The following is an 18,803-nucleotide window of genomic DNA, read 5'->3' as shown; positions in this document are numbered from 1 at the left end:
TAATATCCAAGAAGCTTTTGATGCCATGGTAACCAAAATAAATAAAAAACATTTCTGTAGAAGTGTCTCTGAATCAAGCAAAATACATAATTTGGTTAAATGAACAAATATGGCTTTAAAGGCAACACAAAGAAAAAATAATTCAAATCTTGAGTAATAAAGGAAGTGAGGTAAGCAAACAATGATTAATTCATTAAGCTAATCAACGACTAAGAGAAATAGTTAAGCTATCTGGGAAAATATATGCACTCACTTTGTTTGATGTTTCTTACTTGTGTAAATTATTCTGTTATTCAAAGTGTCAAAATTTAATGTGATGTGACTGTCTGACCATGACTGCTGTTTTGAAAAATCTTTAAAATTACTCTAAAAATTCAAAGTAAATCCATATTTATTAATCATAATATTCATGCAAACCTTGCCCGATGACGCCCATTTGATGAAATATCATGCAGTTAAATCTTTATACATCATTGAGCCTTATATAAGGTCCTACTGTCAAAATTTTCAAATCCTAATTTTTCTTGTTGATGCATTAAATTGGAAGGGGTTGTATTTAGAGAGCACAAACGCACACGCACACACACAGCTTTGTTACAATAATAGCCCCACAAATAGGGTTGCCACTCGTCTCTTAAAATACGGAATCGTTCCTTATTTGGACCTTAAATGGTGCGTCCCGTACTGAGCCAAAATGGAACGCTGTTTGTTCAGTATTTGCATAAATGACCAGAACACTAGACATGTCCGTCAGACCATCACACACAAAAACGCAGGAAATGCCAAGGCCAGCAACACCGTGGTCAGCAGGACCCCTGCTCTGTGTGGTGGGTCCTGACATGTGTACCTGGCTGTGTGTGTGTGTGTGTGTGTGGTGCTTTCAGGGACAGTTGGACAGAGAGAAAGAGAAACGACACACCTGCGCTGCTCAAACCCTAAAAATGTCCAACTTCAGAGAGTTTTCAGTGTCACACAGTGGACTGTTTGACATCAAACAGCCTCAGGAAAACAACACTGTAGATATGAACAATCGGAAAAGTTCTTCATACATCCATCATCTCCTAAGGCTGATACATCATGTTGGATTATAAGATTGTAAAAATGTTTGTGCACGCCACTGTAAATTACATTGACACCAAATAAAATCATGATATAACAATTTGCCAAAAATAAATTGCATTGTGCAATAACTCTCATCAACCATAAACTTTCCTTACACCTGTGGTTAACCTTACGTTTGAAATCCCTGGTAAGATAACTAAACCAACAAAAAGACTATTCTGGAAGATTTTATTTGTGTGGGGAAATATTTAATTAACTGCCAACGTGCCGGATTAATAAGCATGCTTGAGCTGTTGCAATTAATCAGCAATTAGTATGTGTTGACCGACATGATCATGTGTTATCAAATTCAAGTTATTTTTTGTAGCACTACAAATACATCAACTAAAGAAGTATTAACTATTATTAATAATATTATTCGATATAATTGTAACTATGTATAGAATTTTCTACTATATTGTCTTCATTGAGAAGGTATTTTTTTCGGATCCAGAAGGATTTTAATCCAGGTGAGAGGAAGCAAAACGGCTCCTTTGAGAATAATGGTTGCATACCGTTGCCCTAGAGGTACAAGAACACCTTTCAGGAGGTACACAAACATTTCAGGTTATTTTTCAACATTATAGATTTTTTTTTAATGTTGGACGAGACACAGGAAAGAGTTTAGACGAGCCTGCGAACACAAAGAGATAATATATAACATGAGCTCAGGGTACATGGGGCAATAACGTTTGGGAAACACTGTTCTATGTCAAAATATTTCTATTTTTGAGGATTGTGTTCACGGCCCCATGGGTGTCCCTAATTTTCTTTTCTGAAAGGTGGCAACCCTAGCCATAGATGATACCATCATTTTTACTCATGCAAAATCTAACGACCAACAAAGATACGTATGACTCTTTCCATTCTTTGTGATTTAATAAGCGTAACGTGAGGGTTAGGGTAAAACTACTTAGTTTCTGTTGTTAGTCAGAAAGTTAGCATATTAGCATCGCATACGCTTCTGTCTTACTTTACACTCTTCGTCGAGCAGGTCCAGGACTCCGAGTCGAGCCTCGATCAGGTCGATGCACGGCTGGTTATCGTAGAAGTCGATGAGCGTCCATGGAATCTGTTCCTTCATGTACTCTTCCTGCTCCAGTTTAAAAACATGCTGAGGACACAGAGCAGATCATGTTGTCTATGGTTGCACCTATGTCTATGAACATCCTATCCTGTCCCATGTGATTTACAGATCATATTCCATTCCTTACTACAGAATAAACAATATGTGCAACTTTCTGTGTGAAATGTGAAAGTTTAACTATTCCCAAAGTGGTGAAGAACAAGTTCAGACAGAAGGTGAAACGCTCTGTTCACAGCCCGTTACTGTCTTATCCTCGTCTTTGCTATGAGCTCTGAGCAAAAATATAAAATTCACCAGTAACAGCTCCTGAAAGCAGTTTTCTAATCAGCCTTAGATTTAGGAAGAGGAGCTCAGAGTAGTGTAACACCGTGAGGGCTTCTTTCTGGACCCGGATAACAAAATAACAAACACAAAGCAAGGGGGAGCCCAGGAGCTCAGAATAAGGCTCATATTATCCAACCTGTTCATGTCCAAAGCTGTCCTAAAACATGTGCTGCAATAACAAAGATAATAATAATATAAGAATATTTTAGATTTATAAGAGCGTTTTTTTCAAAAAAGTAAAAGACACTTTACGAAGGAGAAAAAAAAAGAAACAAACACTTAGGGCCTGTACTACAAAACTGGATAAGTATATCATGGATATCTCTCTGTTAGCTTCACCTAACCAAACATTCTCTGTCAGAGAGCCGCTGTACTACGAAGCTGGACACGTTCAATTTAGCGAGTTGATTTCAGCCTGGAGACGTGCAACCTTCAGTGACAACAAAGGCGGGCTGTGTTGGATAATGAAAGGCCTAGTGGTTAAGGACGCTGGCCTTGTAATCAGAGGGTTCCTGGTTCAAGCCCCACCTGGGCCATCACTGTGGGATGTTGAGCAAGTCCCTTAACCCCGAACTGCTCCCCAGGTGCCGCAAAATGGCTGCTGACTGCCCCCCAGGGATGGGTTAAATTGCAGAGGACAAATTTATATGTGTAACAACATATACCAATAAAGGCTTAAAGCCCAATTTAATTAATAATTTTAATTTTAATTCATTAGTGTTCCAAATGAAAAGTAAAATACCAGTAAAACATGCACATCGTACACACACGAAACTAATGAATTGTGAATTGCAAATTAATGAGTGACCTTTTTTCTGCCTGACCACCTGTGTTTGTTTGTGGAGGTAAATCTCTCCGGTCCTGTACTGTGTTTAATTTGCTGTTGTTTCTGAACTTAATGTGTAGTTCCTGTTGTCTGTGGCCCTAATGTGTGTAATTCTGATTATAATGTCTGTATGTTTTTAAAGATACCGTCAGCCTGTTCAGGAACAACAGATGGAGATTAGCCTGTGGCTAAAATCTGACTTATTTACATATCTTACACGTTCATTAATATGTATTCTCCCTTTTCTAAATATAAGAATAAATAAAACACACACACTCACCGAGTTAAATTGCTGTTGTAGTTTCTCGTTGGCGTAGTTGATGCAAAATTGCTCGAAGCTGTTAATTTCAAATGTTTCAAACCTGCAGAAAGAACAGGAAGTGAGAGAAAGCAACCAATCAGAAAGCAACAGCTGCTAGTAGTGGTCCGGCCCCTCACCCGTAGATGTCCAGGACCCCGATGAACGAGTGCTGCTTGGCCGACGTGTGCAGAGCTTTGTTGACGTGTTCAACGATCCACTCAAACATGCGAGCGTAAATGTGCTTCGCGAGCGCATCACGGGTGTTCAGTGCTTGTTTGGCCGACATGTTTTTAACGTACGTCTCCGACGTCATCACCAACTTCCTGTGACACAGCCAGTGCTCCATCTGCTGAAGCTCCACCCCCAACAACTGGCAGAAGTGCTTCAGGTGGACATCAGTCCTCTAGGACACACATTAACACACTTAAAACATCCTCCTAGCCCAGTGCTTTTCAACTTTGGGGTGAAATTACTGATAATTGATTAAAAAAAAAGTTACTGATTAAAATTATATTTTTGGAATTTTTTAAACACCACACAAACTCAAGCAACAAATTTTGTAATAATTATTTTTCTGTATTCTATACTTTCACTTCCTCAAATATAAATCTAGTAAAAAGTAAATACAGTATAACAATTAGTTAATTAAAGAATAATAAAAATATATATATATATTTGTAATTATTATTCTTTTTCAAATTAAAACACAAACACACAAACTCAAACAACTGTATCCTACACGTTCACTTCCCCAAATTTAAATCTATTTAAAAAAAAATTCAGAATTTTCAACATAATTAAATAATTAATAAAAATGAATTGTATTTTGTAATTATTACAAATATAAATCTAGTTTCAAAAATACAGTTTAAAAAACAAATAATTAAATAAATAATAAAAAATGAAAAAAAATAATTATATTTTTGTAATTCTTATTACGAATATAAATCTAGGTAAAAAAAATACATCATGAAAATATCTGAGCTGGTGCATCTCGTCACTATAGTGCTCCTCATAAAACTTTATCACAAACATGATGAAACAGTAATAAAAATTAAAAAAAGTCAGCAGAAATTAGTGATATTAAAATTGTGTCACTGCCCAAAAAAGGTTGGGAACCACTGTCCTAACCCTTTCAAAGTAAAGGTCTGAGGACGACGTTCACGGAGCTCCAACAGTGACGGGAACACAGGAGGAGAAATGAACATCAGAGACAAGCCTTAACACACATGCACACACACATGCACACACTCACAGACACATGGCAGGATTCTCCGTCTTGGTCTGGGCAGATCTCCACGTTCCCAAGGTGAAGAATGGAAGCGATGACCTTGAAGATGCTCATCTGACTGCTTTCCTTCACACCTACACACGGATCAATTACATTTTTCAATTACAAGTATGTCATAAATTATCCATGTTCAATTATGATTATGTTGAGCAGCATTTTTTCCAATTACAATTAAAATTACAATCATTAGTTTGCCCCTGAAAGTCAATTACAATTACATTCTCAGTTACTAAAGTTTCATTACAATTAATCATTATTACTTAATTTGAAATAAATAATCCAAATAAATGTAACCTTCCTCTTGTGTTAGCTTTCTGTTAGCATCTCTTGTAATAATGCCTCAGTTTTGACCCATGTCTTAAATCAGCTGTAAAATACACTAAAAATATTATCTTTCATTCAAATAGTTTTTCATCTATTGGTCACCTTGTTAGACATCCTAATCAATGAAAATATTGGTATTAAAGGTCCCATATTATGAAAAACATGTTTTTTTCTGGTCTCTACATCTATGAACTGGTCCTCCCTGAGTCTGCCAACTCCCAGAATGAGGAAAACAAGTGATTCCTGCGTGGTCTCTGCATCCCACCCACTGGTAAAATGGTGCTCCTACAGGCTGTTCAGATTCAGCTCCTGTCATGATGTAACCAAAGGAGTCATTTTCATAGGCCGACCTCCTCTGAGCGATGATAGGAGACATGAGACTGCAGTAACGCCATCAGCTGTTTAAAACTATATTATGTACATGTCATACACATTCATGTGTATGTATGTATGCGTGTGTATGTATGTATATATGTTTGAAGTGAATGTATAAACTGTATATATAAAACTTGTGCAGAATATGTATTGAATATATATATAACTTCAGTACAAGAACTAGAATCTGATGGGTAGGTGGACATGTAGATGTTATGTAAGTCTAGGTAGGCCTATGAATGCTTGTATATATATATTATATACACACAACAAAATACACACAAATTTAAACAAAATCTATCTCATTGACCCCAACCCTGGACCATGTCACTCCCATTGTTCATGGTTTTCAAACCGTAAACTTTTGTGATTTCCATCCTCACCCAGCAGTGTGAAGGCCTCTCGGGTCTTGATGAAATCTGCAGCGTCGTTCACTCCTTCTATGAAGATGTTTTCTCCCAAAGACGTGTAGGTGAAGTCTTCAGCAGAGGCTGTTGATGAGAAACCAGTCAGAACACACTGGTGCTCTCTGAGCAATAAACACTCACATAGGAGACTCACTGAGGCCGAGATCTTTGAACTCTGCTAAGGTGGAGGAAGCGCAGAGCTGGTAGAAGATGTGATAGTTTCTCTCATCTTCAGCCTGACAAACAAACAACAGGGATTACAGAATCCAGACAGACCGACACTGATACCCAGGGGTGGACTGGCCATCTGGCATATTGCCCGTCAACCCAAAGTGGGCCGGTCTTGTCAGCTACATTTTTTTTTGACGAGTGAGTGGAGGCAGAAATGGTAACATCTGGCCAAATATGGTCCAAAAGTGGCAAAAACATTGCAAGAAAAGAGTGAAAAGTGAATAAAGTGGTATGTAATGGCAAAAAGTAGCTAAAATGAGCAAATGTGGCAAACAATAGTGAAAAACATGTAGGGGAAAAAGGAAACAACTGGTATTTATTGAGCAAACGTTAGCCTATTTGGATGAAAAGTGGTCAAATAAAATTAAAGACAGGACAAAAATTTGATGAATGTCAAAAAGAACTCGCAATAATGAACAAAAAATAGGGAAAAAAAAGGGATATTTATGGGCAAACGGTAGCTAAGATCTGAAAAAAGTGTTTTTGAAAAGGGGAAAAATTTGGACAACAGGAATAGGCAAAAAGGGGTTAAAAAGTTCCTGTTTTTAAGGTTTTCAGGGGGAATAATTCTTAAAATTAAGACAAATAGCCACATGTTAAGCATCACTAACTTAATAACAGCTTCTACGTGGTGTCTGATAATGTGGTGGACTGGTCTAGACAGAAAATGCCAGGGCAGAATTTTTGTTCCAGTCCAGCCCCTGTTGATATCTTCTGGAAAACTCTTCTGTCTTACCTGGAAAACCACTCTCGACTTCTCCAACAGGTACGTGCGCATGTTGGCCCCGATGATGTTGTACTGCCTGCTGAAGCTGATCTGGATGTATTTCCCAAAGCGGCTGCTGTTGTCGTTCCTGGTGGTTTTTGCGTTTCCAATGGCCTGATAAAAAAGTGGCTCACTCAGTTTGTATTTAAAATAGTGGTAGGATTAGATAAAAAATAAAAAAAAATAATAATTAGAAACTTTGTAATTAATTAATCTAAATGAATCACATAACGGCCAAGCACAGGAACATTTTCTCCTCAAGTTCTCCCGTAGTCTGTGCATCAGTATTATGGGTGTACTTGTGAAATGAGTGCAGTTTGGAGTGCAAAGAAGTGCATTATTTTTCTGTAATCAATTAATTGCAATTAACGCATTAAAGTGCCAGCCCTAGTTTAAAGATGTTAGAGTCAGACCATACCAACTCATCTTACACAATGGGTGTTGCCAAACAGTGATTTAATAGCTGCAGGCCACTCACCTCCATGATGGGACTAGAAGCCAGGACCTTCTCCTCCACGTTGGTGTCACTGGCCGAGCCACCCACCGTGGCGAAGAATCGCATGGCGTACTTTGCAGAGACAGTTTTTCCCGCCCCAGACTCTCCACTCACGATGATGGACTGGTTCCTTTCGTCTCTGCACCACAGAAGAAGAAACAAGTCAGCCAACTGATTCCAAGTTTACTTTACAACAGAACTGAATTCGATTGTCATTATCTTGTTACGGGCCTCCGGTTTTGGAGGCCCCACCCACTGAGGTCAAACAAGAAAAGAAACGTTTCCAAGATGAAAATTGGCATCCTCACATCTGAGGTGGAGCAAAAAAAAGACAGTGTGAAAACTGGAATTAAGGAAGCGCTTTGTGGAAGAGGATCAGATACTGAGCAGGTGAAGTCTGACCCCCTGTGTGCGCTGCAAGCAACTTCACAACAGAGATCCTGGAGACACACGGATATTACGTTTATTATTCTGTTTTTATTGCAAAGTGTCCTTGGGTGGCCTGAAAGGCACTTTTTAAATTAAATGAATTCTAAATATTTGTATTGTTATTATTATTATGATTATTGTTATATCAGCCTCAGTCCACATTCTTTTGGCAATTACCGCAATTTTCCGAACTATAAGCGGCTACTTTTTTCTCACACTTTGAACCCTGCGCTTTGAACCCTGCGGCTTAAAACAATGACGCGGCTAAATTGTGGATTTTCCCAGTTTTATAATCTTCATGCCGCCACAAAATTGAGCTCTGTCACATTAGGCCAGGTGGAACAATGAAATTGTTAAATCATTCTTGCTTGCACTGAATCATTCTGATCACTCATTTTGTCATGATGCACACTGCCTCATCATAGCAACGATGCGGAGAAATGTTGTCAGAGAAAGAGAGAGAGAGAGCAGCATCAGTGTGGATGCACTAAAAGTCAGCCAGTTTCTAATAGAAAGATAAACAGCATAAAGTTGTTAAATCACTGCGTTAGGTTTGTTCAGGATTGATCTGTGCTCTGGACTCTGAGGCTGATGGAGACGCTTCTGTAAGGAGGACGAACAGACGGAGCAGAGATCAGAACATCCTGGATACAGGCTGTATCCAGTAAAAGTCAGCCAGTTTGTAATTGTAGCATAACAGCATGAAGTTACCAAATCACCACGTTGGATCGCGTCCGTATTTTGACTCAGAGTCCGACTCGCTGTGATCGCTCCGCGGTATACACGGTAAAAAGAGCGGATGAAGCGGTGTATCAGTCTGGTTCCAGTAAAAGTGGCCATAAAAAGCTGTAAATGAACTGATATGTAGACGTGGGGCAGTGAAGAGGAGACTTCATGTAGTAAAGGAAACGTATCAGTTGAAACACCGACATTTCCGTGAAACCTAACTTGAGTACAACAGCCCGCCTACCTGCCCGTTCTGATTGGCCGAGTTGTCTGAAGGGCACCCTCATCAGATAATAGAGTGCGGCCTATGTTAGGCTGCGGCATTTGTGTGGATTAAATTATTGTAATGCGGCCAATAAAACAGTGCGCTTTATAGCCTGGAAATTACGGTAAAATATAATCTCATTAAAAAAAATTAATGATTGAAACGCTTTTAAAAAGCCTTAAAAATGACTAAATGTTGTCCTTTGTCTGTGTTTATTCAGCCAATTTAACCAATAATTCATCACATTACCAATTACTGCAGCACATTTGTCTTTGTCTTTGTACTGGTAGAACCTAACGCAACTGGAAGATGAGCAAACATGCATTGTGAGTGTGACGAGGGCGGGAATCCGGGTTGGTTAGCATCCATCTGTCCATGCTTTTCAAAGGCTCCACTAACCCTGGGAGTCTTTTCCTCATGGGAAGCGTCCACTTAGCCACGACCTGTTTCATTCCTTTACTGACAACCTCCCTCCCTCTCCTCATTCACTCTTTGACCATGACTTCAGATCAGACCAAATGACCCACTGGATTGAAGCAGATCACTAAGAATCTAACCAGAGTCCCTGTCAGATGGGAGGACTCAATGTTTGACCCTAACCCTAAAACATACAAGACTAACTTTGACCCCAGTTTAGGCTAACGTTAGCTTGAATCTGGGCTAAATTGAACCTCACCTAGCCATCTGCTTGTAAGCCTCCTCAGCCACAGCAAAGATGTGAGGATCCATGTCTCCCATGTTCTGTCCGCTGTACGCCCGGATAACTTCTTCTCCATAAATCTGCAGCTGCTCATATGGATTAATGGCAACCAGAACAATACCTGCAAACACACAGAGTCAGACACACACACACTGATACGCACACAAACACTTACACACACACACACTGACCACAGTAAGTGTAGATGTTGTTGGACTCGAGGAATCGGACCCGTAGGTTGTGAAGAACTGCAGGTTCATGAAGGTAACTGAGAGCAGTGAGGTCATTCTCTCCCACCAGGATATCAGGGTTACGAAGGAAGGGCAGCGGGTTTCTCCCTGAACCCACGGGATACTCCACCGTCTGACACAACATTACAACCACATCACAATAATACATCACAATGTCACAACATTACAATGGTCTGTAGGTGATTGACTGTGGGCTGTAGGGGATTGTGGTCTGTGGGTAATATTGGTCTGTGGTTGACTGGTCTGTAGGTGACTATGGTCTGTAGGGGATTGCGGTCTGTGGGTGATTAATTGTGGTCTGTAGGTGATTAATTGTGGTCTGTAGGTGATTGAGGTCTGTAGGTGATTGTGGTCTGTAGGTGATTGAGGTCTATGGGTGATTGTGGTCTGTAGGTGATTAATTGAGGTCTGTAGGTGATTGAGGTCTTAAAGTGATTGTGGTCTGTAGGTGATTGAGGTCTATGGGTGATTGTGGTATGTAGGGGATTGTGGTCTGTGGGTAATATTGGTCTGTGGTGGACTGGTCTGTAGGTGACTGCGGTCTGTAGGGGATTGCGGTCTGTGGGTGATTGTTGTCTGTGGGTGATTAATTGAGGTCTGTAGGTGAATGGGGTCTGTAGGTGATTGAGGTCTGTAGGTGATTTTGGTCTGTAGGTGATTGAGGTCTATGGGTGAATGTGGTCTGTAGGTGATTAATTGTGGTCTGTAGGTAATTAATTGTGGTCTGTGGGTGATTAATTGTGGTCTGTAGGTGATTAATTGAGGCCTGTAGGTGATTGTGGTCTGTAGGTGATTGAGGTCTGTAGGTGATTAATTATGGTCTGTCTGTGATTAATTGTGGTCTGTCTGTGATTAATTGTGGTCTGTGGGTGATTAATTGTGGTCTGTGGGTGATTGTGGTCTGTGGGTGATTAATTTTGGTCTGTAGGTAATTAATTGGGGTCTGTCTGTGATTAATTATGGTCTGTCTGTGATTAATTGTGGTCTGTAGGTGATTAATTGAGGCCTGTAGGTGATTGTGGTCTGTAGGTGATTGAGGTCTGTAGGTGATTAATTGAGGCCTGTAGGTGATTGTGGTCTGTAGGTGATTGAGGTCTGTAGGTGATTAATTGTGGTCTGTCTGTGATTAATTGTGGTCTGTCTGTGATTAATTGTGGTCTGTGGGTGATTAATTGTGGTCTGTGGGTGATTGTGGTCTGTGGGTGATTAATTTTGGTCTGTAGGTAATTAATTGTGGTCTGTGGGTGATTAATTATGGTCTGTCTGTGATTAATTGTGGTCTGTGGGTGATTAATTGTGGTCTGTGGGTGATTGTGGTCTGTAGGTGATTAATTGTGGTCTGTAGGTAATTAATTGTAGTCTGTGGGTGATTAATTGTGGTCTGTAGGTGATTAATTGAGGCCTGTAGGTGATTGTGGTCTGTAGGTGATTGAGGTCTGTAGGTGATTAATTATGGTCTGTCTGTGATTAATTGTGGTCTGTCTGTGATTAATTGTGGTCTGTGGGTGATTAATTGTGGTCTGTGGGTGATTGTGGTCTGTGGGTGATTAATTTTGGTCTGTAGGTAATTAATTGTGGTCTGTCTGTGATTAATTATGGTCTGTCTGTGATTAATTGTGGTCTGTAGGTGATTAATTGAGGCCTGTAGGTGATTGTGGTCTGTAGGTGATTGAGGTCTGTAGGTGATTAATTGAGGCCTGTAGGTGATTGTGGTCTGTAGGTGATTGAGGTCTGTAGGTGATTAATTGTGGTCTGTCTGTGATTAATTGTGGTCTGTCTGTGATTAATTGTGGTCTGTGGGTGATTAATTGTGGTCTGTGGGTGATTGTGGTCTGTGGGTGATTGTGGTCTGTGGGTGATTAATTTTGGTCTGTAGGTAATTAATTGTGGTCTGTGGGTGATTAATTATGGTCTGTCTGTGATTAATTGTGGTCTGTGGGTGATTAATTGTGGTCTGTGGGTGATTGTGGTCTGTAGGTGAATAATTGTGGTCTGTAGATACCGTTTCATCTTCCAGTCGCAGGTGAAGGACTGTCTGTCCTTCTTTGTAGTCTTTAGTGATTTCTGCTGCTTTCCAAACCTCCTGCTGGTCTGGAATCCAGACCCGGGTCCGCTGAAACACACAAACACAGTCCCTCAGTTTGGACTCACAGGCACATCAACACCTTTTTCCTTTGTGTGAAATATGCTGAGTCATGATTTATCCTGTCAAAGCCTCCGAGCTCAGCGTTTGTCAGTGTTTGAACATTTATGCATTCATAATATTCATGCATTCATAAATTCACACGTTTCTATTCATACATCCATGCGTTCACCTGAATGGTTACTTTTAGTGACTTGAACTGATTTTTTAGACACACACTCTGAAATGAATGACCTCATCTTCAGTCTGAGAACGGACCGACCGGCTCTTCCTGACGTCAACACTCATTCAAATCCAGTCAAACCAACAGCAGTCACATGACCACGAGCAGCCGAGCTGATTGGTCAATGAGACCAAGCCAACTGAGCCACGTGACAAAGGCTCAATCCACAGTGATGATTGTCGGCTCCCGGTGGACAATTTTATGAAATAATTTTTTTTTTTATCAAAATCTTTTTATTTATTTTTCAGATTCCTTGAATAGTACTGAATCACCTGGGCTAGGCCACGCCCATTTCTGTCTAAACTTTTGTCAGAGCAAAATCGCAAAAACTGTAAAACATACTTTTTCAAACTACTCCTTGGGATTTTGTCCAATCAGCGTGAAACTTGGCACACAAAGTCTTCAGTTGGACCTGATCTAAACTTAATCAGCTCATGAACTCTTTGAGTCAGCAGTTATTGTAGCCTTTATAAATGTGTCTAGTGTTGATGTATTCACATTTATTTGCATTTGTAATGAACCTGTTTGCGTTGTTCGGGTAAAATATGTGCAAATTGCGCAGCAAATATGGGAAATTTATATCTCTTAAATGGCAAGACCGATTTGTACCAAATTTGGTGGGTATGACCTTGGGTCGCTCCTAGGGCTGTATTTCAAATTTAATTGCGAATAGTAAAAGTGGGTGTGGCTTATTACAACATAACATAAAAATAAACAAACTTTTATTTCAGCTCAATTATTATGTTGAGGGCTGTGAAATTTACAGGGTATATATATATAAGAGCACACAGATCACCCATACCAAAATGTGCGCCACTATAATGGGTGCAAATGCATTTTGGCCTGTAGCTTTCACATTTTAAAATCACATCTTCCAAAATTTCATACCCACCTGTTCACAGCAAATGGCACTTGGTTTGTGCCCTGACTCTCGCCCCAAGCCCGTCATCCTTTGTGAAGTACTTCCAAGGGCTCTGCAAAACCTGGGGCCGAGTCGCGCGGGAAGGCTTGGCCCCCTTTCATAACTGCTTGTAGTTCTATTTTAATTAATATTTACTTATTTTCTCTTTATTTAAAGTTTAATTGTCATATCAGGAACCCTCTTCTTCAAGGCCGTTGAGGGTTTTTTGGGTTTTCCCAAGCATGCCTCTAAAGTGTATTGATGTCTGTTGATGTCTGTCCACTGTTGATATTATTATGTTTCGTTGCTTTATAAACTGTGCCAAATAAAAATTGAATGAAATTAGAGATGCACCGAATATTCAACCGAATATTGAAAAAAAAGCCACATTCGGCCTTCGGTTTAGTGAGTTAAAAGCAAGGCCGAATAGTAGCGTGTGACGCAATGACGCAATCAAACAACGTGCATTGATTTTGAGTCGGAAAAGTGTGTGTGCGTTGCTGCAGGAGCAGAGCAGAGCAGCCGTACACAAACACAGCCAGACTCTCTCCGCTCTCCGTCGTCACCGCGTAAAAGTTGGAAACCGTTCTATTCCACAAGCGATCCGTTGTTAGCGCTGTGAGCCACGAATCCGTAAACATCCTCATTGTGTCCTCCTCAGTTCACAAGCGATGTCGGGTGTCGCTGCTAGGCTGGTGTAGCATTAGCACGGAGTGCTAACAGCTGATGTGTGCAAACAATGGCCATGGCTCCAAGCAGTGACTCCCAACACGATTGGCAGCAGAAGAGGTAGTGCAGTTTGCATTTACATATATGGCAATAAAGTACAATATACATTCTATATTAAACAGCAGTGTTGTTTTAGCTGTTCTTCTATTCTAGGAGGCGTGTTAAGTGACGTCACCCACCAACGCGGGCAAAATCCAACTCACCCGTTTGGAGCTGACTTTGTTTTTACAAAATATGAAATAACAAGGGAGGAGGAAACGTAAGTTTTTCAACTTTGTCCCTCTGAATGAGGCTAAAGGATGTATATCACTGTAGCAAAACCATTAGAAAGTGATTTTTTTCATCATACCTCCCCTTTAATGCACTTAAGTTTTTTTTTTTGGAATGCATGTTTTGTTTTATTTGAAGGGCTAATATAAATAAAAAACTTTGTTGTACTTTTTTGAAAATCAAAGGCTACTGGAATATTTAAAAAATGTCATAATATTCAATAAACATTTACTTTCTTTAAAAAATATGTCTAAAAATGTATTCTAGGCTATTTATGCACTATTCAAAAAAAATAGTGAAAAACTTAACTGCATTCAATATTCGGTATTCAGCCAAGCGTTTATATGTTATTCGGCCTCAAATTTTCATTTCGGTGCATCCCGAAATGAAATGAAATAAAATGAGGGCTAACAAATAAACACTGATAAAATCAGACCAAATGCACAATTGAACTTTGCGATACGAGGAAAAATAATATATAAACAAAGTACACTAAAATCATTATTGAACAAAATTATTGAAAATTAAAAAAGAAATACAAAATTAAAACATATATACATACACCCATTTACACATGTGAAAACAAACATACATATTACATGTGGATTGTAGTCATTGTGGCATAGAGTAAAGTGAGAGAGGGCATGAATTAATTAGATATAATGTAGGATGACTTATAAATGCATAAGATGTTTTTAACTGCCTTTTAAAGAGTGATTAGTAGGAGGAGGATATGGATCTGATTAGGGGAGGTAAACTATTCCAAAGCAGAGGGCCTCTATAGGATGTGATGTACGGGCAAAGGGTAGATAATAATTATTGTCATTACTGTGTCTTGTACGGTATGATTGTATATTTTAAGTTAAAAGTTAAAAAAAAATGTAAAAAAAAAAAAAAGGCAGAAACATCTTGCTTACTGTATATAAATTTGTGTAAAATCAAACATGTCAGATAGATGTTTAGCTTGTGAATTGGTAGAATCATATAACTGGAATTAAATATTAAGATTGTAGAATATTGTTAGAATGTATTTGAATAAAATAGATTGAATATTGAAACTGTTTATAAAAAGGCATTAAAAGCACGGTCTGATATTTAAAAAAAACATGACAGTCTAAACTGGGACAATGTGTTAAAATATACTGATTCTGTACTAGTTTGTAAAATCTTACATGATCAAGCCCAACCACCACTTCAAAAGTTTGTAAAAAGAATCTGTGGAAATGGTGGAAAAGCTGGTGAAATGGAATTTTGAAAACCACAGAAATTGGTTAAAAGTTGCAAATTAGAGTGGCTAAAAACGGACCAAAAAAGTGGGAAATAGAAGAGTTAAAAGTGTCAATATTAAAATGTAATTGCAAATAAGTGGCATGGAAATCATGAATGTGTTTAAATTGGCAAAATAAGCATGAAATATGGTGAACAGAGGTTAAAAGTGACAATAATAAATCAACATATGTGACATTAGGTAGAAAAGTGGTGGAAAGGGTTTATAAGTGACGAAAATGTCTTGAAAGTGTAAAAATGTGCAGAAAAAGCATTGAAATGTGATTGAGAAGTGGCAATAATGGGAGTAACGTAGCAAAAATGCATTAAAAGAAGCAAAAATATGGCAAGAAAAAGTGATGAAAATAGGTTAAAATATTGTATGACAAGTTTGGTGTCATTACAGAAAAACGGTAAAAAGAAGCAAAAATGGGCTCAAATTATTCAAAAAATATTCGTAGTTTCTTGAAGGCATCTGGTGACCCCCTCCCAGTGTCTCACGACCCTAAATGGGGTCTGCTGACCATAAGGTTTAGAACCCCTGCCTTAGGGAATGGTTGTTGGAAAACCAAATTTGTGGACTTAATTGTATCTAATCTTTGGGGAACCACATACAATTGTACACTACTGCGTACATGAATAAATCTATGTATGCTTTTTAGTACAATATATACTGTACCTACATTTCTGCATGTGCATCTGTGTGTTATGAGCATCGTGCAATAATATCGCCAACATAGCACTTAATAATCAGGAAAGTAGGGTAGCGTGCAATGTTATATACTCATTCATATTCCTGTACAATAATCTGACAATGTGCAATATAATGAGGTAGCACCATGCACTTTAGCAATTTAGCATTACGCCACTTTAACTTACACACAAGCACTTTACAATCTACGATGTATAATTGTCATGGTCCCCAAATTTCTAGGTCTATCTTTTATCTTCTTGTCACACAGATCGTTCACGGTTCTTGTACGTTACCGGTTTTTTAATATGATCTCTGTGTTTTTTCTTTAATTTTATTCTTTTTGTTTATTTATTTTCTGTTTATTATTTTATTTGTTTATTTAGAGAGGACTGATGTTTGTTTTATCACCAACCTGCTAATGGGACAAGAGATGGAAATTAGCTACAAGCCCATGTATTTACATATTAAAATGTTTTTAATACATTTAGTCCCAATTTAAAAAAACAAATAAAAATCTCAGAATCTTTGGTCTGTATAGAATAAAAGTGAGGTAGCCTAATGTTTGCTTTGATTTCTGATGAACATGTTCTTTTATTTTGAAATCTGAGTAAATGGAGAGGAACCCTTTATATAATTAGAGACGTTTTAATCCAGGTAATCACTGCCATGTGTGAGGGTCTATAATCTCCACATGTCGTCTTTCTCTCACAACAATCCACCTATATGTGATCTTATAATAAAGCTCTCGACTCAGACTAGCAGAATAAACACTGAAGAATCTGATTTATCAGCTGAAATTATTAGAAAATGTGAATGTTTGTAATGTGACTGAAGAGTTGTTTTTAAGACAAAGTCAGAATAAATTGATCCTGTATTTCAGATCTAAATCATTTGGATCCACATTAGTTCATTAAATAATGATAAACTAGTTTGATTAACTCAGACATAATGATCTATAACATGTGTCAAACTCAAGGTCCGGGGGCCAAATCCAGCCTTTTAGAGCCTCCAATTTGGCTCACAGGAGAAATTAAAAATGACAAAGAAAACATTAAGTATTGCATAAATTACCAAATAATAAAAGTTGTTAATATCTCAAAGTCACCAATTTAATGAAAGCACAACATTTTAGGGGCTTGCATTTTTCCTTTGTTTATATAATGTGAATGCAGTCATTTTTAAATACAAATTCTGGAAAAAACTAAATTTTTTCAAGAATCTTGAAATATCGCAAACAATTCCACTAAATTACACAAAAATTGGCAACAAAATCAACAATTTTTTAGTTGAATTTAACCCAATATTGAAAACTAAGAAACAATGATGTTAAAGTTGTTCTTTGGACTATAGATGGAGGCGAGTTAGCGTCTCCATCCTATGGCTGCACAGTTAAAATTCTAATTTTATTCACAATTACGATTTTGGCCTCCATGATTTAATGAACCTGATTATCTGTGATTTTTACATTTAAAATGTGGGCTCTGCTGCAGGTCTAATCAGGCACTTTCTGAACCGCAGTAGTCAGTCATCCACCAGGATGACATGATTAAAGCTACTTTAATAAACGTGTCACTCATGCTGTGTTAGAAATGTCATACTAACATACTACTCATACTAAGTCTGATGTCAAACAGTATGTGGTGCGTTCACATAGACAGTATGTAAGAAATACCCGGATGTATACTACATGGGGACATTTTTGAAGTATACACATACTCAACGGCCCCATGATGCATTGCGGCTTCAAGCTAAAAATCAAACATCCCCTTTTCAAAATAAAAAGGTTCTTGTTTTGAAGTTAACAGGAAGTTTTGTCAGTAGCACAATGGAGGGTCTCTGAAAATCTCCGAAATGTTGAAATGAAATGTGAATGAGCACATGTTGATATTCTACTTGGTCACTTTCTCACTTACCTCTTTGCCCAGCATCATGCTTCGCTTCGGTCTTTTTGCAATACTAGTGCAGTCCCCGTAGGAAGTATGTATTGCTATACAAAAGTGGGAGGTTTAATATTTGGCTCTGTAATTTAGGCTAGCTGCAGCTTGCAGAGAAAGAAAGACTCTTGGTTTCACAAAGGTAGGACAGGAAATTGTAACGTTTGGCAAGACACGCAGATATTACACCCACTATAGTCAGTCTTCAAAGCCCTTTGATGTTACCCGGGTTTTATCCATTTTAGAACTTCATCCTGAGTTACCATGACTACCTGTCAACTAACAATGTGGAATATATCGTCAAGAATACGTCATCCCACGATATAAACAATAAATGCCCATGTCAGAAATTAGCGAGGGCCACGGACCATTTGTCCCTCAATTTAGGCAAGAATGCCCCTAAAAACCTGGTTCCAGGAGCCAAAACTGCTCACAAGTTTGTTGACAACAACTTATTCTCTGGAGCGGAGCGCTGTTCACGGCAGCTCCGCAGCGGAGCCTCCGTGGTGTGCACCACCGCCCCCCGCCCCTGAGCCCCCTCTCACACCCACAGACAGCGGTGCTCGTCACGGTTACCTGAAGCTGCTGAGCTGCGATGCATCATGGACCGTTACTTGGTTAAAACCAGACAACCATCCAACAAAGTGAACCGGTCCAAGTTCCTCCGTCAGCTCCACCCAAAGTTCCACAAAAACGGGGACAGAGATGAACCCATAGCAACGATTATGAACTGGAAACTCAAC

The 18,803-nt window shown here is 38.8% G+C and overlaps 1 protein-coding gene across 1 annotated transcript; it reads right to left on the bottom strand.

Moving 5' to 3' along the window:
• Positions 1–1,623: 1,623 nt before the first annotated feature.
• On the bottom strand, positions 1,624–18,288 carry LOC114473667 (unconventional myosin-Vb-like). Its single transcript, XM_028463431.1, has 13 exons — positions 18,040–18,288; positions 11,903–12,013; positions 9,841–10,012; positions 9,626–9,770; positions 7,512–7,668; positions 7,004–7,147; positions 6,191–6,272; positions 6,013–6,120; positions 4,895–5,004; positions 3,777–4,042; positions 3,619–3,700; positions 2,075–2,215; positions 1,624–1,641 (listed from the first exon to the last, which is right to left on the bottom strand). Exons 1-13 carry the CDS (start codon positions 18,055–18,057, stop codon positions 1,624–1,626), a joined length of 1,554 nt encoding a protein of 517 aa, XP_028319232.1. The 5' UTR covers positions 18,058–18,288.
• Positions 18,289–18,803: the final 515 nt, after the last annotated feature.

This window comes from Gouania willdenowi, chromosome 12 (genome assembly GCF_900634775.1).
Source record: "Gouania willdenowi chromosome 12, fGouWil2.1, whole genome shotgun sequence".
NCBI lineage: Eukaryota > Metazoa > Chordata > Actinopteri > Blenniiformes > Gobiesocidae > Gouania > Gouania willdenowi.
The sequence above is the reverse complement of the archived record's forward strand: the minus strand, read 5'-3'. Positions and strand labels throughout refer to the sequence as shown.

Coding starts and splice junctions, on each gene's coding strand:
- LOC114473667 (XM_028463431.1), bottom strand. Junction 6,121..6,190: donor GTTCAAAGATCTCGGCCTCA/GTGAGTCTCCTA, acceptor TCTCATCAACAG/CCTCTGCTGAAGACTTCACC. Junction 5,005..6,012: donor AGAGGCCTTCACACTGCTGG/GTGAGGATGGAA, acceptor ATCCGTGTGTAG/GTGTGAAGGAAAGCAGTCAG.